This window comes from Talpa occidentalis, unplaced genomic scaffold (assembly GCF_014898055.3).
Source record: "Talpa occidentalis isolate TD23 unplaced genomic scaffold, MPIMG_talOcc4v2.1 talOcc4.10, whole genome shotgun sequence".
NCBI classification, from domain to species: domain Eukaryota; kingdom Metazoa; phylum Chordata; class Mammalia; order Eulipotyphla; family Talpidae; genus Talpa; species Talpa occidentalis.
The window spans coordinates 90,806,793-90,832,779 of NW_023600993.1; the positions used below are offsets into that span (position 1 = coordinate 90,806,793).

A 25,987-nucleotide genomic window follows, 5' to 3' on the forward strand; every position below is an offset into this window, starting at 1 on the left:
GGCACCGGCGCGCGCCACCCGCCCCTCAGGGCTCAGAGTGCCCCCTAGTCGTGGGAAGGACCCTGGAAATGGGGCGGAAATTCCCGGGACCGGCCTCGAGGGCTGCAGCGGGCAGGGGACGGGGGGAGGGGACAAAGGTCAGGACTGGCGCGGCACCTGTTGCGCTCGGGTCAGCGCGGGGAGCGCCCCGCTGCGTGGTCCCAGAGATGGACGGTGGGTCCATCCATTTGAGGTGGGTCCTCTACCGCTGGGTGCCCCACGAGGAGGGAAGCCCGGACGACCACGACGGGCGGATGCGGCCGTGACGGCGCGCGGGGTTCTGTGCCACCGCGGCGGGGCCCTGGCCCTGGGCGCGCGCGGCAGGTGCGGGCGCGAGGGCGAGTGGCGGTTCCGTGGCGCGGCGCCCTGCCCAGGCGTGGGTGGGGGCCGGGGCGGGGGGCGTCCTTTGTCCTAGGCAGTGGCCAGGGGAAGAATCGCAAAAAGCCATAAACCCCAGACGCGGGGGAACCCTTTCAGCCTCAGCAACATCTGTTTCTTGTTTTGGAGATTTATTTGGGTACCAAGTGGTAAATTCGAATGGCGACCTGTGAGTGGCTGTTCGATGGCCAGGGCCGTTCAGTAAGAGTTCCAGCAGCCAGGGCAACCTACGTCGCCTCATTCAGATTTCATCCCGTAGTATAAAACATTCAGGGAGAAGTTGCCCTCGCTCTTCTGTCTCCATTCTCTCAGGCCACATTCCCCAACAGAAAGCTGCTATTACTAGCTTCTTGTACAGGCTTTTAGATTATTTTATAGATGTGCAAATCCAATCCATACCAATGCAGGCAGATTTTTTTCTCTTATTAACATTTTTCTGCTCCTTTTTTTGTTTGTTGTTGGTTTTTTTTTTTTTCATTTATGACACCTTAGTGACCTTCGTATAGTGCATTTAGAGTTTTTTCATCATCATGAGTCTTGTGATTATTAAGATTATTATTTTGGGTTTTACAGTCAACTTTATTAAGGTATAATTTACATACAATAAAACACACGCACTGAAGTGTACAGTTAGGTGAAATCGCCACCACAATCCAGAAATAGCATTTCTATCACTTCCAGGATGGCCTGTGCCCCTTCCTAGTCAATCTGTCTCCCAGCCCTAGGCAACCACTGCTTTCTGACCTTAGGTGAGCTCTGTTTAGAACTTCATGTAAATAGAATCATAGCACATGTTCTCTTGTGCGTGACTTCCTTCCCTCTTTAAGGTTTTGAGATTTGTTTACATTGTTTCATGTGTGGGTGATTTGTTCCCCTGCAGTATTTCTTGGTATGAAGGAGCGGCAGTTTTTCATATTGTATCTCTAGTCCAGTTAGGCTTTTTGGGTCTTTTCCAGTTTGGGGCTCTTCTAAATACAGCTGCTGCAAAACTGCAAAGACTCTGTGACTCCTTGTGTTGACAAATATTTTCATTTCTTGTCTATAAATACGTGAAAGGATGGTGGCAGGGTCATGTGGTAAGGGCATATTATTTATTTTTAAGATTTATTTTATTTATGCATACAAGAGCTGGGGTGTAGGCCAGAGGTGCAGGGAAGGGCTTAGAGGATTCACCAGAGACAGAGTGGGGAGCAGAACAGGCAGACCGACTTAAATACACTGTGGTAGGGGGAGCAGCAGGCGAGACGGCAGCGGTCTGCTGCACCATGTGGGTCATGGCCTGGGATCAAACTCGTGCTGCAGTGGCTGCGATAGCTTCATAGTGCTAAGACTTAACCCCTTGCACCACGAGGGAGGCCCATTAATTACTTAAACTATTTTTAAAAGTGGCTGTACTATTTTCCATTCCCACCAGCAATGTGTGAGAGCTCCCATTATTCCACAACTTTGCCAACAATTAGCTCTGTGTAATGGCGGGGTGGACACAGAGCAGGATCTCTCTATGATTCGAGCAGACGGGGTAAAGGAGAGAGTCCTAGAGCCTTCGGTCGCTTTTGCAGACTTTTATTGAGTTACTGGGTTAAAGGATACATGCGTTTGTGATTTGGGTAATCAGTCAATTGCCCTCCAATTTGGTGCCCCTTCGCAATTACACCAACGATATTGGTACAAAAGAAGTGCTTGCTTTCCCACAGCCTGATCAACACAATTAGGTGTTATTCAACTTTGTGATTTTCGCTACTCTGAAAGTGAAAGAGCAGTTTTACTTTGCATTTCTGTTATGGGTGAGGTTGAATGTTTATTCAAACACTGGATTTCCTTTTCCCTGGATTGCCTGTTCATATCTGCAGCCCATTTTTCTATGGAGTCGTTGGCTATTCTCTTAACAATTCAAAGGAACTTTTTATAAACAAGGGAGATTAACCTTTTGTCTGGAGGATGAGTTGCAAATATTTTTCCCAGTGTGAGAAATGTATCCAGCCTATTGTGTGTGACTTCAGCTCATTTATAGTCATTGCTGGGTAGTGTTAAAATGTGTGACTTAACCCTCTTCCTTCCCCATCAAGTCTACCCTTGCTGTGCGTTTGGGGACCTACTAGCTTTGAGATGTTGGAAAAAATGCTGCTATGGACAAGCTATGTGTCTTTAATTTCCTTCCTTTACCCTGCTTCCTCCATTCCTTTGCTAGTCTCCCTTAAAAGCACATCCTTGATTTGTCAGTTATTAGCACTTGAAATCTCATCCTGGGGAGCCAGACCTCACACAGACCATGATGGCTCAGTCAAGCTGGGGACTCCAGTGTAGCCAGTCTGCAGAGGCATCGATTCCTCTGTAGGGTAAATTAATTAATCAGGCTTTTTATGCCACTAGCCTCTGTGGCTTTCACCTGTGGCCTTAATCGTGTTTATGCAGAAGCTTCCCAGGAGTGTGGGCGTGGGGCATGCGTGCTTGATTGTGGACACCTGGAGTATGCTCTCACGCGTAGGTGTGCACCCCTGAGCCTAGAGGCAGGGAGAAGAGCAGTGGCGCCAGTGAGAAGGATGAGCGGCATGACTACAGAAGAGGCGCGATTGTGAGATTGGGGGTGCGGGGGACACCAGAGAGAGCCAGAGAAACTGTAAAGATTGGTGAGGGGCTGGGAGGCTCACTTGCCTGCCTGCCTCCCAGCCCCCTGCCTGGTGTACCGGTGTACCTGCTTCCCTGGTTCCCTGAGAGAGGATTAAAGCCTGAAAAACCCACCGAGGCCTCCCGGTGTCTCTTTATCCACCTACCCAAATTGACAGTGAACCTGCCCTGTGCTTGCTGGCACAACACCCTCCCCGTGTTGCCCTCATGGGGTGGCACAGGTGCTGACAGCAGCAGGAGCCACCTCTCCAGGGTAGGCTTCCCTGATCCTCCTGTGTCGTGAACCAGGAGCAGAGAGGGAAGCATCCCATCGCTCCCAGGGTCTATTTTGTTATTTCTCCTCTCATGTGGGAAGGATTTGGTGAAGAATGGCAGGCGTGGGGGCGTGGAGAGACCCGGCTTCCACTTTAAACAGGGCGCGCAATTGGGAGATTCCAAAAGAGAACATGGATGCTAAGAAACGGGAAATTACAGACACAAATCCTACCATGGCGAAGGGGACCGTCCGGAAGAGGAAGAGGAGAGAGACAATTTAGAAAGCCCCTGTAGGGTAAGTGAAAAAGTATCAGGCTTTTCTGCCCTCCCGCCATCAGGATAGATGATGGATCCTTGCGGTCCTGAATGCATGCCTGACGGCGGGCGCCTGGAGTAGGGTGTGGGCGTAGGTCGATGGGATTCACCTGGGCTGAGACTGGGCTTTTAAGGGCGGCGTCACGGAGACGCCAGCTGAAGAGCAGAGAAACAGAGAGAACATGAGAGAAAGCCGGAGAGCCCAGAAAGAGTGAAGACTTGCTGGGGGCTGGGAGGCCTGCCAGCCTCCTGGCTCCCCGGCACCTGTGCCTGCTGTGTACATGGTAAATCCCAATAAAAGACTGCGAAAGCCACTGAGGGCTCCAGAACGCCTCCTTCACCCCGTCTGCTCTGGTCATAGAGAACCTGCTCTGTGCCCATTCCTGCCGCTACAGCCCCCAATACGTGGCCTGACAAGGACTTCTGAGGACATGTCTGTTCTCTCACTCCCTGGGGCTGGGACTGGTGACTGGCACACTTCTTCCAGAAGTCAGATCTGGCACAAGGCTCCTGCTCGGATAACACCACTGCCTGGCATGCTCTCTCCCTTGGGACCAGCAAACCTTCTTGATCCACTCAGCCTTCATGTGTGAGAGGGACTTCCTCCTCCAGAAAGCCCATGACCAGAATGGCCAGGAACATACCCTGGCCTTCAACAGATGTGCACTGAGACAAAACGTGGCCTGCTGGCGGCCGGCATGCCCATCAGTGTCAAGGGTTAATGAGTCCATAGTTGGGAGTCCTTGGAAAGTAAAATAAAAACTACATTTCCCAGTACCCGTTACAGGTTGCAGTGGCCATGTGACTAAACTCTTGCCAATGGGAAGTGAGTAGAAATGACTCGAAATTTCCAGGTTGTATTGACAGTGGGCATGGGTGTGCCTTCCACTTCCAATCTTCCCTCTTCTTGCTGGATGGAATGTGGACACAGTGGGGTCATCATGAACCTCACACTCAAAGGCAACATTTTAGGGGTAGAAAAAAATAGGATAGAAACTTCCAAAGGCCCAGCACCTTAAACCACTATGATATACCCAGACGAGTATATGGGAGAGAAAAACAAAATTCTTTCATGTTGAAGTCTGTGTATTTGGTCTCTTTTTAGTCTTTCTAATACCAAGTGCCTATGAGAATTCAGAAAGCAGCTCTTCCATTTGAAAACATCCAAAAAATCCAGAGTGGGCTTGGAGTGACATATATGAAGGGATAAGTATGGAAAGAGAAATGGAGAGATGAGATCCAGAGAAAAAAAGAAAGGGAATTGGAGAGCACCATCAACTCATTTCTCTTGAGTCCGCCAGGGTCTACCTCCTCCTGGGTAGACTGGGATTCACCTCTTTCTCTCCACCTACTTTTCTTGGGGCAAGAGGTTGGGAGCCAGGTCATAGAGCGTCCGGTGTCACACAGTTGTTTTCACAGAGGTAGGCAGGACCCAACGCCTCCTTATTCATGGGGCCTGCATCATCGGAGACCTCATCCTCCTGAGGGCAGGCAATGGCATGGGTCAGCTCGGAGGGTGAAGCACAGGATGAGGTGGCAAATGTGACTGCATCTGGATCAATGAACTTCTATCGCTTCTCAGCCTTTTGGCTAAGATCAAGTGTGGATCAATGAGCTTCCCACAAAGAAAACCCTGGTCAGAGGGCTCTGGAAGCAGTCATCACCCAGCCCCTAACTCTGGAGGCCAGTCTCCCCAGCCTTGGCTTGGGGTCCCCAGGGCATTGGTGAGCATGTCCATGGCTGGAAATGTGACTGGAGCCCAGGCCCGCCAAAGGGATTATATGCAGGGGGAATCACATCACAGAGGCTCTCACCCCTGCCCAAGTGATGGGCAGACCCCAGAGTGGGGAAGAGCGGTCCCAGACACAGGTGGAAGATCAGATGTGTCTGGGAAGTGGAGGGGATGCTGCTAAGTTCAGAGTGTCTCCCCACATCCAGCCACACTAAATACATAGCAGCTCTCTGCCCCAATCAGAATATGGCTTCCCCCCATCTTCTTAGGGGCCCCTGGTTCTCCACATTCTCTCCCCAATGTCCCCCAGTCCCAGGCACCATCCAAAAATGAGAGTGGTCTCTTGGTATCCCCCCGGCACCGTGGCCTGGCTGGGCAGCATGTCCACCCCTGCTGGCCAGATACCTGTGTGGTGTCCTTCTGAGAAGTCATCTCCACTGAATTCTCAGCCACATTCAGCTTATAAAAAAGCCTCCTTCTGCAGGGACAAGAGTGGGCTCAGTGTGCCTCTCCCCGGCTCCTGCCTGCCCACCGGCTTGGCCCCAGACTTCTCAGTGCACAGAGGGCAGCCTTGGGGAGAGTGGGGTACCTTCTCTTTTTCCCTCCCTAACCCTTTCTTCGACACTGTGAGGGGAGCAATAAGGAAAGAAGAAAACGACAGCAAGAGGGATTTAGAGACATTCTAGAAGGGATTCCCAAATGTGGGTGGGAAAGCAGGCTAGGAAACACGGAGTGAGTTCAGAAGGGGACATATGGGAAGAACAAGGCCCGTGCACCCTCCAGCTCCAGACCCACCTCCAGATGTAGTAGGTGCCCAGGCCCAACAGCAGGAACAGAAGGCCCACCAGCGGCCCCAGGACCCAGAGTAGCTGCTGGGACAGACGTAGGTGTTGCAGGGCTGGAACAGAGTGGCAGGAGCTCAGGGGCAGCCATGGCTCCAGGCCTCCAGGGCTCCCTCCCAACGTGGCTCTTCCAAGATGAAACCTATTCGAACTCACTTTACCTCAGCAACCTCCCCATGCAAGAAAGCTTCAAGCAACAAGTCTAGACTAGAGAGACTGCAGCAGAAGGGACGAAGGAGCGACCTTTGATAAGGAAGCCTTTGATCGTGAGGACAGGCGGGGTCTTTGGGCAGCGTGGCCTGGAGAGGAGGCCTCCTCACCTCTGGTTCCGAAGTAGGTGGAAGCAGAGGCAGAGCCCAAGGCATTGGAGGCTGAGCACACATACTCCCCCTGGTCACTGGGCCTCAGCTCTTCAATGTCCACCCTCAAGGCATTAGGGGTGGCTAAGACGTGAATGTGGGGCTCAGGAGGGGCTCCCTGAGGTTGGCTGGAGGCCACCAGCCGGCTGCCCAGGTGGATGGTCAGCCTGGCTAGGGGCTCACTGTCCACTCGGCAGTCCAGGATGCCCTGGATGCCACCCTCAGGCTCCACAAAGACCGTCATGGTGGGCATCTTGGGAGGGTCTGTGGGAAGACAGAGCGTGATGATTGCAGAAGACCACCATAAATTCCTCCCCTCCCGTTCCCGTGCATAAGGATTTGCTGCTCCTGTCTTTAAGAGGCAGAAACTGGGGCCTCCCTGGTGGCATAGTGGGTTGAGCACAGCGCTGTGAAGCTGTCCATAGTCTCTGCAGCGTGGGTCCGATTCCTGGCCGGCCAGGGGGATACCCACATGGCGTGGCAGACCTCTCCTGTCTCACCCTCTACTCCCCTCAGCAGTGTTTTCGGTCTGTCTGCCTGTTCTGCTCCCCGCTCTGTCTCTGGTGAATTATCTTACCCTCCCACGCCTCTGGCCTGAACCCCAGCTCTTGTATAAATAAAAATAAATCTTTAAAAAAAAGGGGGGGGCAGAACCTATTTCCTCACTCTTGCATCTGCAACTGGCTTTGACCATTAAAGGCAGAAGGGACACTGTGTGACTTCCAGACTAGGTCTTAAAGCTTCTGCTCTCCTTGGAACACAGCCACACATGAGAAGTCCAGGCCAGTCTGCTAGACAAACAGCCCAGCCAACAACCAGCCCCAATCACCAAGTATGAGGGTGAGGCCCTTCTAGACCATGTGGTATCAGGTCAGTCGCTGGACAAATGCAGCCCATGAGGTGAGATCAGAACTACCCGCCCAGCTGAGCCCAGCCCAAAAGTCTGACTCATAGAATTGTAAGCAAATAAAATGACTGTTGTTTTCAGCAGTAAGTTTTGGGGGGGCTTGTTATGGAGCGTTAGCTAACTGATACGGCATGAGCCCTGGCAAAGAATGGGGCAGGGAACCAAGGCCATTGTAGGCCTTGGTACTCTGCACACTTTATCAGGAGACTGATGTTTTACAGATGAGGAAACCAAGGCACAGATGCCCAAGATCAAAAAACCAGCCAGCAGGAGAACCAGGATCCCAACCCAAGACTCATTCCTGTGAAGTTCCTGTTCTTTACAGACAGAAGAAGATCTGAAGTTGACATGTGAGATATGGGGAAGTTGAGGCAGGCCTGAGGAAGTCATACTCACAGAGCACACGGAGTGTGACTGGTGTGGACATGGTAACCCCAGTGGAGAGCTCAGTCCGGCAGTGATACACCCCAGCTTGGGCACGGGACACGTGGGAGAAGGCGAGGGTAGGCACTGATTCTGCGTAGAGTTGCCGGCCATTCCAGAACCAAGCGAAAGTCAAGTTGCCCAGGGGCCAGGGGCCGCCAGGGAGGTGACAACTCAGGTTTAGTGCTGTGCCCTCAGGGACGTCTAGCCCTGGTTCAGCCACCACATGAACACCTGCAGGCCGAGGACCAGGAGGTGGTTGGGAATCTGTAGGCCTATGAAAGCCAGAGTCTCTGGGTGGATCTGGGCATTTGGGACGCCTCTGTGCATTATGGGAAGGTCTGATGAGCCTGCAATTTGGCCCTCCAGGTGGATGATATCTCAGGGCTGTATCTTGTCCTTGCAATGGGAACTTCCAGGACTGTTACTTCCTCCTTCAATAAACCAGGCTTTCCAATGAATGAGACTGTATCATCAGAGGTGCCCTCAGATTCCACGAGGGTAGGGCTGCACCTTCTCTCTGAGTCTCCCACAGCAGACTGCACCCCCAGACCGGGCTCAGTGAGGACAGGGTTATGTCTTCCCTACATCCAGGCTCCCTTGGGGTGTTGCTACACCTCCCCCTTGTAGGGAGACCACCCAGGGCAAGGCTGTTTCTCCCTTTCAGGCTAGGCTGCCCCCTCCAGTGGGAACTGTTCCTCTTGGGTCAGATTCTGCTGCGCTGTATCTACCCCTTCCAATGAGACAGCTCTTCTAGTGGCAGCTGCAGCCCCTCACATGGGCCCCGACCCCATGCCCGGTTCACTCACCTTCTGCCTGCAGCTGCCCCGTGGTGCTGACTGAGCCCAGCAGGTTGCGGGCTGTGCAGACATAGATGTCCTCGTCACCCGAGGGCACGTCTTGTACCTGTAGTCGCAGGGCATTGCGGGCCACCTGGACACGGCCTGTCCCTGAAGCCAGGTCGTGGACCTCACGGCTCGTGGCCACCACCTGACCATTGAGGGACAGGGCCAGCTCGGCAGGCGGCTCACTGTCCACAGTGCACTGCACCACGGCTGTGGGGCTGGCCCTCGAGTCCCAGAAGGAAGACAGAACAGCGTCCCGAGGAGGATCTAGGGATGGGAGAGGGCACGGTCGACAGGGCTTGCTTGGAACCCTGTGTAGTCCACTGCCCACCTACCTGATGTCAGTGAGGCTAAAGCCTCTGGACAAATGGTCACTGCCACAAGCGGCACCTTCTCAGGAGTCCTGTGGACAGACTTCTCCAGGCAGGACTCACAGGGCCGAGAGCTCTTCCCGCATCACCTGTGTCCTTCTTTCCCCAAGTGCCCATTCCTGGTTCCCTGTTGTCCTCTTCCCACACTCACCCGGGCTGGGAGCGCCCTCCATACAAACTAGGCACCCCCAACCCAGGGCCCCAGCTCACAGAGGACTTGCAGGGCTGCTGGCCGAGAGCTGCGTGTGCCCTGGGCATCCTGGACCTCACAGGTGTAGGCCCCGGCGTGAGCCCGCGAAGCCATCGGGAATGAGAGGGAAGCGGCAGGTCCTTCCTGTAACCAGCGGCTATTGTGGTACCAGGCATAGCGGGTGGGCGGGCGGGCAGCGGGGTCCTCACAGGTCACTGTGACAGGCGCCCCCTCGGGCACGGTGGCCGATGGAGCCAAGATCACTTGCACACCTGTGCCAAAGAGGCCAGGGTCAGCTGACCCCAGTCAGACCCACAGCTGACCCCCACCCCCTGATAGGCTTGGTCTGGGCCTTGTCTCACTCTCCAGTCGCAGCTCCAGAGATGTGTTGACCTGGCCCAGAGGATTGAGGGCAGAGCAGCTGTAGAGACCTTCGTCGCTGGGCTGTGGCTCCCGCAGCTCCAGGCGCAGAGTATTGGGGACAGAGGCTGCGGTGGAGGAGGCCAGGAGGTGGCCAGCGCGGCTGAGGGCCAGCTGGGCAGGTGGGCTGCTATCCACAGTGCACAGTACCAGGGCCAGCCGCCCGCCACGGCTCTCCAGGAGGTAGGTCAGGCGCAGGCTCCGGGGCGCGTCTATCAGGCATGGAGGCGGGAGGAGTTCAGAGACCGGCTCCCCACCCCAAGGATCCAGCTGCCCAGTGTGGGGCACTGCTCCTCCGCCCAGCAGGACATATCCCCACCCCTGCCCCCAGCTCTTTCCTGCTTGCACAGCACTCTCGGCCAGCTGGGTGCTGCGTCCTGAGTAGGACACCTGTGGGACTTGGCCAAGCGCTGATGCCGGTGGGCTGCTGTCATGCCTTCCAGGCCCACCCTGCACCCAGCCAGCAGACTCACAGAGGACTTCCAGGGTGACAGGACTGGCGAGGCGAGTGGCCTGGCCAGGGGTCACCACACCACAGCAGTAGGAGGCAGCATCCACGACCCTGACTTTGGGCAGGGAGATGGAATGGGCACCTGGGCGCTGCTGCCCATCCTGGTACCATATGTAGGTGAGCTGTGCCGGGCGGGTGGTCCAGACGAGACAGGTCAGGTTCACCAGCTGTCCCTCCTGCACGGTGGCCTTGGGCCACACCTGCAGGCTCACGGCTGAGGAAAGAGATACGGATGAGGGTTGTGAAGCTGTGGAAAGCAAGGCACCGGCCTCCAGGAGGCCTTGCGAAACAGCTCCTCCTTCCTCAGTTGGTCCCGAGCTGAGTTCTGTAGGGTTTGGGAGTTTCCTGAACCCTGCTTGACTCTGGTACAGGGCACGCTTCCCCTGCCCTGCCATGGCCTCTCCTGCACCCCCCTGCCTGATTATTTTTATCTATTGGACATCCATGCAAAATTCTGTCTTTTAACAAAGGTTCTTCCATGAAACCCAAGTCAAGAGACCTGCCATAGAAAGGGTGGGAATGAACCAGTCCTTATGTTCTCCCTTCTGCCTGTGCCCTAGGCTTCCAGAACCCTCTCCAACCTGCTCTCCTCTCTTAAAGGAGCCCCCCATACACACACTCGCAATGCCACACTGACCTTGAGCATCAAAGTTGGCTGAGGCTGAGGTCTGACCCAGGTCGTTGGTGGCCTCACAGGTGTAGTTGCCTTCATCTTCCAGTGTCGCATTGTGGATCTCCAGGCGAAGCGCGTTGGGAGCCACAGTCACCTGCAGCTGGGGAGAGCTGCCTGCAGGTTCCCCTGGGTCCTGCAGGGTAGAGGCTATGAGGCGGGCCCCATGGAGCAGTCGCAGGTGGGCCGGAGGGTCGCTGTTCACACGGCACAGGAGGAGGCCCAGTCGCCCAGGGCCTGTGTCCATCAGGGCGGTGAGTGTGGCCTGGCGTGGGGCATCTACACAAGGTCGGGGAAGGTCAGAGTCTGGCCAGGTGGCCCCTCATCTAGGGCTCTCTCACAGAGACAGAGCCCAGGACCAGGAGCTCGGCACGCCGTCCCCCAGCCATGCCCTTGTCGCCTCACCTCCCAAGAAATCCCAAAAGGGCGAAAATGCTTACAGGTCACATGGAGGCTGACAGGGGCAGCCAGGCTCGTGGTGCTTGAACCTGGGGCCTGGGCTTGGCAATGGTAGGCCCCAGCTTGGCTCAAAGTTATAGCTGCGAAGCGGAGCGTGGCCAAGGTTGACTCCCGAAGGGGCTGGCCATCCCGATACCAAAGGTACGAGGTCCCCTCTGGGGCCCCAGCGGGAACCTGGCAGCTCAGGACCACTGCCTGACCCTCCTGAAGCTCAGGCGATGGTGACACCTGCACCCAGGCTCCTGAAGGGAAAAACAGAGGGTGTGTGAGGGCCTCCCCCCATGCCCTCCCACAGTTTAGGGGGTGTGTGTTCACACAAGGGCTGCATGGCCCCAACCCCAGGTCCCAAGCCATAGCTCCCCTGGAGACCACTGAAGAGGGCCCACCTTCAGCTCTGTGCCTCCCCCTCTTCTGCTCCCAACCCCCGGGGCTGGTTTTGTTCTAGCGTTTACCACCCACCATCTTGCGTGATGATTTTGTCCTGTCAATCATCTTGCCTGCCATAGGGCGAGCCTCATGAGGAAACTCAGATGACCTATAATCCCAGTGCCAGGCACAGCACCCACGTGTGTTAGATCTTGGCAAATGTTGATTTGACCCCATAAAACACTGAAATGAGAGGCATTTAGATCATGCCAAGGGCCTTTGTCCTAATCATGAGCTGGCTCAGCATGGGTGACCGAGGTCTTGGAAGGGGAAGCTAGTAGTTGTGAGATCTCTGCAGTCCAGCTCTGCACCCGGGCTCCAGGTCACGAGAGCCCAGGAGCCGGAATCAGGCCAAGGGCAGTCCTAGTGTCCCCTGGGTCCGAGGCAGGGAGAGAGCAGTGTGGGGAGAGTGAGAAAGAGGCACAGCTGGTTGCAAGCACAGGCTTTGCCTGGGACCAGAACCAAATTAGCCCAGAGCTACAGGACCCCCTGGTAGTTATGTGACTACACACCACTAAGACTCTGACCTTGCTTTCTCTGCCTATGAAATGGGTGTGATAAATAAGAGACAATATATCAGCGCAAAGCCCAAAGAAAATTTTCCAAATTGATGTTGCTTGTCATTATGGGAGAAAAAGTTTGTGTTTTTCTTTAGTATTTGCAGAATTATTGTTATTATTTCCTTTTTCCAGGCTTATTCACCTAGGGAGAACTTTGCAGAAGAAACTATTTATCTATCTTCCTACCTGAATATCTACATTAATGAATAGTATATAAAATATACTATTATGTACATGTGTTTATATGTATATGTATAGCATGCATATATGTACATTTGTATAGTATATAATATATACATAACAGTATATGATATATACATATGTGTGCATAATACACATACATTAGATTTTGTTTGAGGATTGTTATCATGTAACAAATTTATATTATTCATAAAGTTTTCTGTCAGATAAGAGTGGGGTGCTCCAAGAAGCCCACTTTGTGCAATTGCCACTGCCTTTTAGGGGCTGCCACCATTTTTACAGGTAAAATTATCCAGCTGGAGACAAAGGAGGCCTCCTGCTGGCTGGGTGGAGACACCCTTCCCCCCAAATGAAAAAGAGAAATCTCTTTTTCTGCACAAAATCTACACCACTCAGCCCAAGTCCAGCCTGAGTAGCCCCCCCCGGGCATCTGGGTCTACCACATCGTCAGAACACTGACACTTACCTCGGACCTGGAAGAAAAGAGAGGTATTGGCTGACCCCAGGACATTGGTAGCCTCACAGCGGTACCTGCCAGAGTCCCCGAGGCCCAGGTCTCGGACCTCTAGCTGCAGGGAGTTGGCCGTAGCTTTGGTCTGGAGACGACCACGTGATGGAAGCTGAGGACCCAGGCTGGTGGCCAGGAGATGCTCCTCACGGAAAAGGCTCAGCTGGGCCAGGGGGCGACTGTCTACAGTGCAGACAAACACGGCCATGTGACCCTGGCCCATGTCCAGGAGGGCTGACAGTTTTGGTGGGTCTGGAGGATCTGCAAGGACAGTGGAAGCTCAGGCCACCCCCAGCCCAGCTCACCACCTTCCAGCTGTCACATATGTCCCACTCCCTGACAACACACACAGTGCAGGCCACCCTTACCCATACCCGAGCCAAACTCTTACCTCCCCAAACCCACTCCAGTCCTGGTCCCCCCAGATCACTCTATCAACCCCCTAGGTGCCCAACTCTGCCCTTGTCCATCACCCACAGAGCACACTCAGGACCACGGGGGCAGAGAGCTGGGTGTCAGCTTCAGTGAGGATGCGGCAGGCATACAGGGCAGCGTCTGTTCTGGCCACGGGCAGAAGCGTCACAGTCTCCAGGGGGCCCTGGGCCCACAGTGCCCCATTCCGAAACCAGGAGAAATTGGCAGGGCCACCACCAGCTTCCCGGCTCACGTTGCACGTCAGGTTGGCTCCTGTTCCCTCCTGCGGTGTGTTTGACGGCGTGACAACCAGGACAGTGGCTAGAGAGTGGGCAGCACAGTCCTGCTCACGACAGGCCTCACCTTGGCCACTTCCTCCCCACCACCATGCCCAGGACTATCGGCCCCACTCCCAGTCTGGAGGGGGCAGAAGGAAACCCTCTGGGGTACCCACTGGGCCAAGGAGGGAAGCTAACTCACTCACTCACGGGGAGCCTATGCGAAGCAGGCCCTGAGGAGCATGGGGAGCATCGGGCATAGAAGGGAACCAGCAAAGGGGAAGAGGGTGAGATAGTCTAAGAGTCCATCTGGAGACCCTCCTCAGAACTCAACCTCATAGCCCCAGACCCAACACCCCTCCCAAGCACTGAGCACGGGGGCTTTGGCCTCCCTCAATGTGGAGGGAGGAGTTTTTCTCCTGCCTACTGCTGGAGGAGGTGATTTTGCCTCACAGACCCTCCTTGGAGCCAGGAGTTACAGAGGACTAGGGTCCTGTGTGCCAGCTCCTCACCCCCAATCATCCATTCCCTGCCCCACTCACCCTGGGCATTGAAGGTCGCCGAGGCAGAAGAGTTGCCCAGGGCATTACTGGCCTCACACAGATACACACCCTCATCCTCCAACACAGGGTCTCGAATCTCCACACGCAGCAAGTTGGGAGCTCTGGTGACCTTTTTGCGCGGGGAACAGCCCCCGCAGGTGCTGCAGCTACCCCTTGTTGGCAGGGAGGAGGCCACGACCTGGTCCCTGTGGTGCAGCCACAGCTGGGCTGGGGGATCGCTGTCCACACGGCACAAGAGGAGGCCCTGCCTTCCAGCCCCGGCTCCTGCAGCATCAGGGTCCAGCCGGGCTGTGAACGTGGGGTAGCGTGGGGCATCTGTAGGGAGGAAGCGCATGAGCAGTGACCCATCAGCCTTTGCCATGGCCTTCAGGTCCACTCAAGGCTGGCTAGGTCCCTAGAACACACTGGACAAAGGCCTAAAGGCCTGGGATTGGAAGTAGGTCACAGGGAGACACAGAGAGGCCCAGCCTTATTTCCCTAATTTCCACCCATGGTGCCCAGGCCTATGGTTGCCCTGCTGACATAGACCCTGGGGCTGGACAGGAGGCAGTTGGCATGACTCAGTGGACTGTCCTCCCCACAGCAGACAGTGGCTAGTAGGAAGGCTGCTCACAGAGCACGGTGAGGACAATCGGCCAGGAGGGGTCGCTGGCGTTGCGGCCGTTCTGGGCCCGGCAGTGGTATGAGCCGGCATCAGCGCTGGAGGCCGAGGGGAGCTGGAGGCTGCTGCTGGGCCCTTCGAGAAGCAGAGCTCCATTCCGGTACCAGGAGAAGCGGGTGTCAGGCGTGGAGCTCAGGCTGGTGCTACAGCTCAGGGTCACCATTTGCCCTTCCACAACCTCCGCTGCCGGGCTGATGATGAGGCGTGCCGCTGGGGGGAGGGGGAGAAAGGGAGGCTGAGGGAGGCTGTGAAGACTTTACCCCCAAGCTCAGCTTCCCTGCACATCTCTGGCTCCATGCCACCTGCTGCAGGAAGCCCCCTAGGGTTCTCCTCTCATTCTTCCGTAGGTAGGTCTGGTCTTTGTGAGGCGAGTGTCATCTCTGGGAATCTCTTGATGATCAAGAGTGTTTGGCTGTAAGTGCCGATTCAGATCTTTTGGTAGCTGGTTGCAAGTTTGAAAAGGATCCTGAGCCCAAACCCAGGTTTATGAACTTGGCAGGGCAATTAGCTGTGTCTACCATGGCAGGGCAGTACATCCACCAAGACTTGGATGACCCTATGTCTCCATTTTGGCTCCTGCATCTGACTCAGCACAGAACCGGCACTAAATATTTGATAAATAAAAAGAACAAATGAACGCACATGAAGGAGCTCCCAGTTCAGAATCAGAATGTTAAGAAAATGAATAAAGCAACCTGTCATGTTTCCCTTTTTGCCTTGATTTCCAAGAACCTCACAGGTGGGCATGACTATAGCCCAGGTCTTTGACGTGACTTCTACTAGCCAGCTAGTTCAGCCCCTCAGATGAGCCCTCTGGACTCCTAGGAAAAGGCCAGAGCAGGCCTCCTCCTCAGAGTTCCTGCTTCAGCCTCCTCCCCCATGCCCATCTTACCATTGGCACGGAAGTCCAGGGTCGAGGACGCATTCCCAAGGGAGTTGGTGGCTGAGCACATGTACTCCCCGCTATCAGCTGGCTGCAGGTCTTGGATCTCCAGGCGCAGGGAATTGTGGGCAGAGGAGACACTGAAGCGTGGGCTCCAGTCACCCTCCCCAGAGGTGGAGGCCAGGACAAGGCCCCTGTGTGACAGGACGAGGGTAGCCGGGGGCTCGCTGACCACAGAGCAGTGGAGGATGCCCACCAGCCCCGCCTGTGTCTCCAGGAAGGCGGTTAGGTCCGGGGTGACGGGCGGGTCTGTGTGGAGATGAGGGGCTTGTCACACTTAGATAGGGCATCCCTTGGATCCTGCTGTGATCTATGAACCTCTTTGTCCCCCAATGGCCTGAGAGAGGAAACAACCCCAGGAGCTCCTGAGTGCCTGCCGAACACGCTTTTGTCCCTGGACTGGGCAAGTCACATGGTCACCCCGTCAATCCTATGGCAGCACTGTGAGTGAGGAGCAGGGCCCCACTTGAAAGATGGGGTCACGGTGGAGACCTGGCAGTAGACGGCGCTTCCACCAAGTGATCAACGTGAGCACCATCAGGTGCCATCAAGTGCTTCCTGATGGAATGCAGCGAGGTGGACCCTGCGCATGTGGGGGGACACCCCCCAAGGGCACAGGCTCAGACAGACATGAATAAGGACACCCGAAGAACAGCTGACTTACTCTTCAAGCTTCAATGTCAAGAAAAACAAGGAAAGACTGAGGAGCTGGCCCAGATTAAAGGAGGAGAAAGATACAAGACAACTGAATGCAAAGAGCCGTCCCCCCAAAAAAGTTCTATAAAGGACATTATGGGTTAGTTGGTAAAATTTAAATATGGGCTATAGACTAGATAGTCTTTCATTGATGCTGAAATGCCTGACTGTGACCACTGCACTAGGTTATATATGAGAATGACCTTTGGAAATACACGCTGAAGAATATAGAGGAAAAGGACATCCCGCCTGCAATTTTGGAAATACAAACGATAGACAGAGGGATGACCTCTAGAGAACATATGGATATGTGTTTACATGGAGAGGATGTGCGCACACTTAGGATACATACATGATACATATGTGGGTGCAAACGTGTACATGTAAACAAGAGAGAGAGGGAGAGAGAAAAGAGAGCAAATGTACCAAATGTTAACACTTGGGGAATGTAAAGTTATATGAAATATCTTTGTGCTATTCTTGCAACTTTTTACGCTTTTGAACTTATTTCAAAATAAAAGTTTTTCTAGAATAGGAAACTGAGGCGCACAGAGGTCAAAATCTTGCCCAGATGGGCGGAGCTGAGATGTGAGCCCAAGGCTACCTGTGGCCTGGACCCCAACCGCCCTGGAGGGGCGTCACCCTTGGGTGTCACCCCGCCCCAGGCCACTTACAGTTGACCACCACGCTGACCGGGCGAGAGCGCTCTCTGCCCTGCGCATTCTCCACTTGGCAGACGTAGAAGCCCGTGTCGGCCCTGGTGGCCGAATGTAGCCGGAGGGTGGGGCTGTGGGCATCCTGCAGCGGGGCCTGGTTCTTGTACCAGCTGAAGTGCAGGTTGCTGGATGCCTCTCTGGGCGTGTTGCAGGTCAGCGTCACGGTCTGTTTCTCTAGGATGGGGCCAGCTGGACTCACCTGGATCTCTGCCACTGTAGGGGCAGCACAGGACACGCTGGGGATCCCAGTGGACTTCCAGGCCCAGGCCCTCAGGCTTCCAGGGTTGTTGTGAATTGGCCTAAATCCTCCTGGATTGACCTTGCATCTACTCACCTGGTCACCAGGATCCTTCTGACCTCCCACCCTGCCAGGAGGTTTGTCACCTGCCTGACCATACCTGCCTCCCAGGAGGCACCGAGTTCTGCTTGGCTGACTCCACCTTGGCCTGGCTCCTCTTAGCCTCGAGGATCTGGAGCCCAGCCCGGCACCCCACCCTGTTTGGTCAAGACCCAGGCCCCACTCCCCAGGACTCACTGAAGACGTGGAGACTGACAGGAGGTGATGTGGAAGAACCCACAGTATTCCCAGCTCTGCAGGTATAGACTCCGGAGTCACCCCAGGTTGCCTGAGACAGCTGCAGCACGTGACCCTGGGCTTTGAGGGTCTCCCCATCCTTGACCCACTGCATAGAAGTGACCTCCGGGTAGCTGCTGTTCACCTGGCAGGTGAGTGTAACAAGATCACCTGGAAGGATGTTCCGCCCCGAGGGGCTGAGGAGGACCTTCACACCCTTAGGGGCATCTGCAAGGCAAATAGTGTGTGGCAGTGAGGTGCTGGGAGGGCAGGGGGTGGCACGCTCCTCTTTCCACACTTAGCCCTAAGGAGGCCCACCCAGATCAACCAACAGCCCCATTGTTCCTCCCTCCTGTCCAGGAGAGACCCCGCCCCCACCCGGTGAGGAATTCCTGGCCTCTTCTTTCTCCATTAAGATCTTGACAAGGCAATGCTGGGCCTGGTGTTCTGCTCAGACTTGTCCCCCCACCCCCGCCCAACCCCCGCCCCCCCCCTCACTTGCCCGTGACCCACTGTTCCCTTCAGGAGCCTTGGGCACCATGCTGTGCTGGTCTGTGGCAGCCTCCTGGTGAAGGACTGACTGCCAGGTTAGTTGGTAAAATTTGAATACGGGCTATAGATTAGATAGTCTTTTATTGCTGTTAAAATGCCTGACTGTGACCACTGCACTAGGTTATATATGAGAACGACCTTTGGAAATACACGCTGAAGAATATAGGCGAAAGGGACATCATGTCTGCAATTTCAGAAATATGAATGATAGACAGATGGATGACCTCTATCTGCACATCCGCAGAGTGCATATGGATATACCAGGCGGCCAAAGGCTGGGTCAAGCCGGCCCTGGGAGTGTCTGGCGTGTGCAAGGAAGGGGCAACCATATAAAGAAACTGCAATTCTTTTAGTCTAAAGCCTCTTTCTTTCTAAATATGCTGATAAAAACCACCATTTTTCAAGTGTTTAATCTACATGACTGTGAAAATAATAAAAGCTAATATTTTTGATTATCTAATATTGCCAACACCCCTTTAGTCCTCGTAACAATTCTGTGAGATGGGGACTACTTATTGCAGACCTCCACTGGACAGAGGCGAAAACAGAGGCTCAAAGAGGCAAAGGACTTCTCCTAAAGTTTGCTCATCTAGTGGGGCATGCCTGTGAACAGTGCTTGGTCTAGAACACTCTGTCCTGTTTCCTGATGATCAGAAGATGCATAATTAAGTGGAAACCTGGACTTTCTCCCACAGCCTTTTCACCATGTCCTGGTGATGCCCTGGTTACTATGATTAGCTTTAAGGTAGGAAAGGGGTGAACCCACCTCTAATCATCCTCCAGAGATGGGTTAAATCTGAGGGCACTCGCAACCAGACCCCCAATTCCTGGCTCTTTGTGACTTCCCTCTCTACCCTTCTGTAGGCTGGTTTTGGGTACAGGGCCCTTTGAAACCAGCAGGAGACAGAAGGGAACCATTAAATGTGACCCTTAGGGCTTAGCAGTCTCTCTCCATCTGCCCCACTTAGACTGTCACGTGAGTCCTGGCTTTGCCTCAGGGGTGAAGGGCTCTGGACTGGCTGAAGAAGTGTGCTCAGTCACACGCGCACTGGCCCCCAGCACACTTACAATGCACTTGGAGGTGAATCTCGCCCTGAGTGCTCTGCTTGGCCACCGAGAGCTGGCAGCGCAGGGTCCGGCCGTGGTCCTGCCAGGACAGGGCCAGGTGGAGGGTGTCCCGGTGAATGATGCCTGTGGGCTCGAGCTTCTGGACGTTGGAGGTGATGGAGCGAGCGGGGTCCTGGCCTTGCCAGTTCAGGTGGACTGGTTCCTTCACGCACACATAGGGAGTGGAGCAGTTGAAGGTCACCTCCGTGCCCTCGAGAAGCTTGGCCGGTGAAGCAATAGTGGGTGCACTGGGCTTCTCTGGAGACAGAAACAGGCGCACTCAGGATGCCCCTTCACCACACCTGAGACCTCCTGTCCTCCTGTCCTCCAGCCAAGGGGCAAGCCCTGGACAGGAGACTTCTAGGGGAAAGAGCAAGGCTTTCTAGCTCCCGGCTCCACTTGAGTGAATGCAAGGGGCACAGGGCTGGGACTAGTAGGGGGGCTTGGAACTGCAGCGGAGATGGGTTCAGGACAATGGCTGGGGCTGCGATCCAGCAGTGTCAGCTTGGAGTAGGCAGGCACCTGTCATCTCACCTGTCACCGTGACCGTGGTGCCTTTCATGTCTGACCAGCGGTTGCCCTCACTGATCTCGAAGCGGAAGTTGTAGGAGCCCGAATCCTTGGGCTGCAGGTCCTGCAGCAGCAGGTTGCACACTCTGTGCTCCAGGTTCGTGAGCTGCTGGGCCCGGCCGCGGAAGCGTGGCTCCACCAGCTGAGGGTCCTCTGAGTGGCTCACCACCTGCCGATTGCCCGAGTAGTCGTAGTACCAGATGGTTGTAATGCTGTTGGGCACCTTCACACTGTCAGGGAAGCTGAAGACGCAGGGGATGACCAGACAGGATCCCTTCACTCCCTGCACTGTTGTGGGACTGGAGACACCCCATGAGGCCAAGCCTGATGGGGGGACAAGACAGAGAATAGGGTCACCGCTAAGTTCCTGGGTCTGCCCCCTGGAATGTGCCCCAGATGGGTGCCCCAACTCTGTCCTGTCCCCCATGACACACTGCTGGGTGCCTCTGGGAAGGTCATTGCTCCCTAACGCTGCTTCCTTGTGCCCTCCTTCTATCTTAGCAACCAAACCTGTGATGTGGACATAGTCCAGACTGCCCAAGCCAGTAGAGGGCTGGACTCACCAAGGCCAATGAAGCTTACCCCATGGGATGGAGGAGGCAAGGAGGAGAAGCTGGAGCAGGAAGTCCATAGCGGGTCTTGTGCTCATTCTGTGCCTAGAAAGATGGTGTTCAGCAGAGGGGTTGCGCACACGGGAACTCCTAGGGCATTGAGGGCTCCTCAGCCCCAGAGCCTGCTGAGAGGCCAGCCCTGCATCCATGGTGCTAGAATGGCCAACACTGCAAGAGGACAGAGCTGCCGAGGACCTTTGGGATGACCACCAGGTGGGAGCCAGGAAGACTCAAGCCCCACTGGCTGCATCCAGGCATGGGGCAGCCTTCAAAAACCCCCTGTGAGTCCCTTGGCCCCACCCCAAGTTCTGCTTTTTCCAACCCCTAAGGACACTGCCCCCAAAGCTGCTTTTCCCTTTTCCCCACTTCCTCACACGGCCCCCGCCCGCCTCAAGCCAGCAGGAACTGGAGCCCCGAGAGCAGCAGTGAATTACGCCAAAGGCACCCGGTGAAAGGCTGCGCTCTGCTCTCGCTTGAGACCATCTCCTGCCACCCGCATCGCCAGCTGTAGGCCTGATTGAGCACTCACTGAAGTGCTGCCTTGATAGCGCTCATTGCCCGCGATACACACCCCTGAACAGTCCTCATTTCTTACTCCCAGCTCTTCCCCTATTCCCTGCTCCCCCACAGACCCACTCTCGGGCCAGTCCTGTCTGCCCTGGTCTTTCCAGCTGACAATGTGGTCTCTCCACTTCAGTCCATCACAAATGGTCTTCGCCTGAATAAGGTTATTCAGGCCTCAAGGTGCACCTTGAAGGTGGTTCTAGCTGACACTTCCCCTTCGGGGTCCCAGGAGCCACCCCAGAGCCATCTCTGTCCTTTGCAGCTTGTGGACACCCATTTCTCGGCACCTGGAACTGAGGACATGAGCCCCGCTGCTGGGCAGAGCCCCTGACCTCGCAGCAGCGGCGAGGGGTTTAGAGTTAGTGGCAGGGCAGGGGTAGGTGCAACAGGGGGCACCAGGGCCCTGCACAGCACGTGTCCCACAGATGTGAGTCATGTGCTTTCTGTACACTGTGCATGGGAAGTTGGGCCTCGGCCACTGAGAGTCTCTGGCCAGGGTAGGGCCTTGCGATCTGCCATCGATGTGAATCCAAAGGGGAGAGATGCCAGAAACGCTCATAGCTAAAATTACAAAACTCTTGGAAGAAAACATGAGTGAAAATCATGACCTTGGATTAGGCAATGAATTCTTATGTATGACACCAAAAGCATAAGCAATGAAAGAAAAAATAGATTTGATCAAAATTTGAAGTTTCTATGCATCAAAGGACACTACCAGGAAAGGAAAAAGATGGCCCATGAATTGGGAGGAAATATTTGCAAATCACATATCTGATCATGGACTCACATCTAGAGTATATTGAGAACTGCCACAAAACACCAACTGCAACACGTCAACAGCCCACATTCCACCAGTGGGTCTAAGCCTTGAATAGACATTGGTGGCACAGGCGGTTGAGCGTCGTGCTGTGAAGCTGTCCACAGCCTCTGCAGCGCCGGTTCGATCCCAGCCAGCCGGAGAGGGTCCCGGCATGGCGAGCAGACCTCTCCTGTCGCACCCGCTGCTCCCCTCAACAGTGTATTTCATCAGCCTGCCTGTTCTAGTCCCTGCTCTCTCTCTGGTGAATCCTCTCACCCTCCCGCGCATCTGGCCTGTACCCCAGTTCTTGTATAAATAATTAAATAAATCTAAATAAATAAATAAATAAATAAATAAAGATGATACACAAATGGCCAAGAAGCTATTAGGGCAATGCAGCTGACAACCAAATCAGCTGCCACCTCACACCCTTAGAATGGCCATTAACAAACAATAAAACCACAAAATAACAAATGTTGGTGAGGAGGTGGCAAAATTGGACCTTATGTACTGCCAGGAGGGAGTGAAATGGTGCAGGTCCTGGCAAATATAGGATTAACATTTGATTCATCCACTCCAATCCCAGGTTTATATGCAAAGGAATTGAAAACAGGCACTCAAATACACAATTATACACCAACGTTTGTAGCAGTGTGATTCACAATAGCCGGAAAGGGAAATAAGCCAAATATCCATCAACAGATGAATGGATCAGTGAAAGGTGGCCTATGTATGCCCTGGACTATGATTCACCATACAAAGAATGAAACTCTGACACCACCACACGGCTAAACCTTGAAGACACTATGCTAAGTGAAATCATGAGAGCACAAATATTGTACGAGTCCAATTATAGGAGGCACCTAGAACAAGCAAATTTACAAGACAAAAAAATCTCCATCTTGGATGATGAAAACATTCTGGAAATATTTTGTTGATGGTTATGCAGTATGGTGGATGTACTTCACGCCACTGGATTTACACTTAAAAATGATTAAAACAGTCAGTTTTGTTTTATTATGTCTTTTACAACACACACATATAAAACCATTATCACCAACTTTGCAATCCTCCCTGCTCCTAAATGCTGACTTGGCAGAGTGAGAGGAGGGCCTGGGGAGGCTGCAAGTGGGGACAGGAAACTCATGACCTCTCCCAGGCCCCAGTCCCCCAGTGGCTGGGCCCAGCTGGTGGCACACCTGGGGAGGGGCAGTCCCCAGGGCCTCAACGGGGCCTGAATTGCCAGTCAGGATGACTAGGCAGCACTTAGCTAAGTATGAGGGAGGAGGGATGCCCTTGCAGAGAGCATGGTGAAGGCCAGGAAGAGCTCTGTTCCTCACTGGCAGGGCTGCCCAGCAGACAGCGCAGCTCATTTGTCCGGGCCCAGTAGCTCATCTCCAGTTCTTTGGGCATTTCCTAGACCTGGTCCTCTCTACCCACACCTGGTCCTTGGCCACAGGAGAGGGTCATGCTGGCCCAGGCTGGGGAATGCTAGGCCTCATCTCGAAGAAAGGCCACTGGGCACATGTGGGGGGTGGAGCTGCAGCCCAGAGCCATGCTGGATGTCCTATCCTTAGCAGTAGAGACACAGCTCCCCTGCTGTGTTTTCAGTTGGGGCCCTGGAAAAGGCAATACTGAGCCTACAGGAGAAATGGTGGGACCCTAGACATGCTGACCCCAGAATGGAGCAAAGCTGTTTAGAATGTGTGAGAGGACCCTTTCTGGAATCAAAAGCATATCATGTAGATGTTGCCTGCACTCAGCACCACTCCATAACCCAAGGAGTCGGTCCCCAGAGAGTGCAGCTTATTGACTTGGCCTGTTCCACCCCAAAGATCAGCCCTGGCCTGGAGAATTTTCCCAGAAAAAAGAAAGGGCAGGAAGAGCTCCAGAAGGGGGTACACACACCTGATGTTGAGAGGTACGTTCCCTAGGGCTTGGGTTGAGCTGGGTGACCTGCTGTGCGCTTGGCACCCCCTGGTGGTAGAAGGACGATTGCAGGTCCTGGAGAGTGGGGAGGGCCTTGGGGCACAGGGAGCATAGTAGCCCCCAAAAAACAGAGCTCTGGGACTCCCTGGTGGTGCAAGGGATTAAGACGCAACCTATGAAGCTATTCACAGCCACTGCAGCATGAGTTCGATCCCCAGGCAGGGAGATACCCACATGGTGCAGCAGACCTCTCCTGACTCACCCGCTGCCCCCCTCAGCAGTGTATTTCAGTCAGTCTGCCTGTTCTGATCCCCACTCTGTCTCTGGTGAATCCTCTTACCCCCCGCACCTCTGGCGTGCACCCAAGTTCTTGTATGCATAAATTAATAAATCTTTAAAAAAATAAAATAAAGAATAACACAGCACTTGAGTCATGACCATTTGGGAGAGAGCACTGTGCCCAGAGTTCTGGAGGTAAATCTTTGTATCTCGGCCACTCTGAAGACAGGGTTTCAATTCCACACTTCTACAATTGGTATGTGTTGTGTCAGGGTTGGCTTGGGTGGCCCTGTACCCAGTGGGTGCCCATGTTTGCTGCCTGTGTGAGGGCAAGTGTCTCAGGACACCGGGGCATGGTGAATTCCTAACTTTTGATCCCAGAGGCCAAGTGCAGCCTGGGGAAGAAAGAGCAGGGACAGTTTCCTAGAGGCCACCACACTGGATGCAGGGTTCAGTTTCTGTTTCCCAGCTCCAAGCCTTCTCCCCAACTTCCCTATAAGGCTGGAGAAGGAAGGGAATAGGGTGAGTGCTCTGTCCCTCAGATAGGAAGTCAGAAAGTGCAGATGGTCAAATTCAGGAATGTGTTATCTTCATAACAGCAGAGAGCCCCAAACGTAGCCCAAATGTTGACCTCTGAAAGCCATATAATCCATAAATAATGTCTGTTGGCTTTGAAGTGGGTGATAGACATTTTGTATTTCATTTTTAATCTGGCTTTAATGCTCTTAGCCCCAGCATCCACTCCCTGAGCTCTGCTGGATGATACCAGGGACCTATACCTGAATGAAGGCGTGGAGGAATGATGAATGCAGCGAGTGGGATTGATTTGAGGTGACAGCAAATTGAGGGTTGGGCTGAAGTTGGGCTGGGATGGGGAATGGAATTAGGGCTGAGGTAAGGATTGATGTGCAGCTGAGAATGAGGGCATTGGGGTGAGGGTGAAGGTCAGTGTTGGGACTAGACGGAGGTGATGATCAGTAACAGGTTGGGGATGGGATGTGAATGAGAGTGAGGTAGGATGGGGATAGGGGCCCAAGCAGGAAAGGGCTCGGGATGGATAGGACTGGAATTGCAGTGGATGTGGGTTCAGGTGGATTTGGGTTGGGCGAGGGTTGGGTTATGAGTGCAGCTTTAATTAGTATCTTGGGCTTGGGCTACTTGGGGTCCAGCACCCACACCCAGACACTCCCAGAAAATCTCAGCCCCATGCTGCCCCCTACCCTCTGCTCACCCTCCAGACCCAGGGATGCAAGTACCTGCTCCATAGTGGGAAGAGGCTGCAAGGCTGGTGAACCATAGGAGAGAACAGGAAGGAGAGCCAGGAACTCTTGGTGCTCATGTCTCCTGTGGCTCTGCCGCTCCAAGAGGGGAGATTCAGATTCAGGGACTGCTTCCTCTTTTCCCAAAGCCTCAGCGGTCATGCCCAGCCCAGAGGCTGACCAGGGAGGCAACCGCAGGCCTTGTGCAATACTAAGCCAGGAAAGACCTCCAAAGCAGGGGAAGGCCCTGCAAGGCCTGGCACTGGGGGACCTGAGCAGACAGAGTGGGGTCTGGGACCCCACTAGAGCCTCTTCTCAGGCAACGTGGAAAATGAGGGGGTCCTGTTCACCACCCATGTCCATACCCCTCTCCTTAGGGGCCACTTGGCTCTTTTTTTAAGGAGTGTGTGAGAGGAAGAAGGGAACTTTCTGCCCA

The 25,987-nt window shown here is 54.3% G+C and overlaps 1 protein-coding gene across 1 annotated transcript; it reads right to left on the reverse strand.

Moving 5' to 3' along the window:
- Positions 1 to 4,689: 4,689 nt before the first annotated feature.
- SIGLEC1 (sialic acid binding Ig like lectin 1) lies at positions 4,690 to 25,643 on the reverse strand. The gene is made up of 22 exons (XM_037498304.2): positions 25,549 to 25,643; positions 20,693 to 20,766; positions 20,075 to 20,434; positions 19,502 to 19,798; positions 17,843 to 18,109; positions 17,266 to 17,520; positions 15,845 to 16,144; positions 14,905 to 15,162; positions 14,271 to 14,606; positions 13,514 to 13,771; positions 12,995 to 13,297; positions 11,323 to 11,583; positions 10,850 to 11,161; positions 10,175 to 10,426; positions 9,644 to 9,913; positions 9,302 to 9,553; positions 8,685 to 8,987; positions 7,849 to 8,109; positions 6,507 to 6,809; positions 6,140 to 6,242; positions 5,750 to 5,822; positions 4,690 to 5,093 (listed from the first exon to the last, which is right to left on the reverse strand). Exons 1-22 carry the CDS (start codon positions 25,629 to 25,631, stop codon positions 4,995 to 4,997), a joined length of 5,280 nt encoding a protein of 1,759 aa, XP_037354201.2. The 5' UTR covers positions 25,632 to 25,643; the 3' UTR covers positions 4,690 to 4,994.
- Positions 25,644 to 25,987: the final 344 nt, after the last annotated feature.

Coding starts and splice junctions, on each gene's coding strand:
- SIGLEC1 (XM_037498304.2), bottom strand. CDS start 25,631: ATGAGCACCAAGAGTTCCTGGCTCTCCTTCCTGTTCTCTCCTATGGTT. Junction 9,554..9,643: donor TCTGGAGCTGCGACTGGAGA/GTGAGACAAGGC, acceptor TCTTTGGCACAG/GTGTGCAAGTGATCTTGGCT. Junction 8,988..9,301: donor AGCAGCCCTGCAAGTCCTCT/GTGAGCTGGGGC, acceptor TCCCATCCCTAG/ATCCTCCTCGGGACGCTGTT.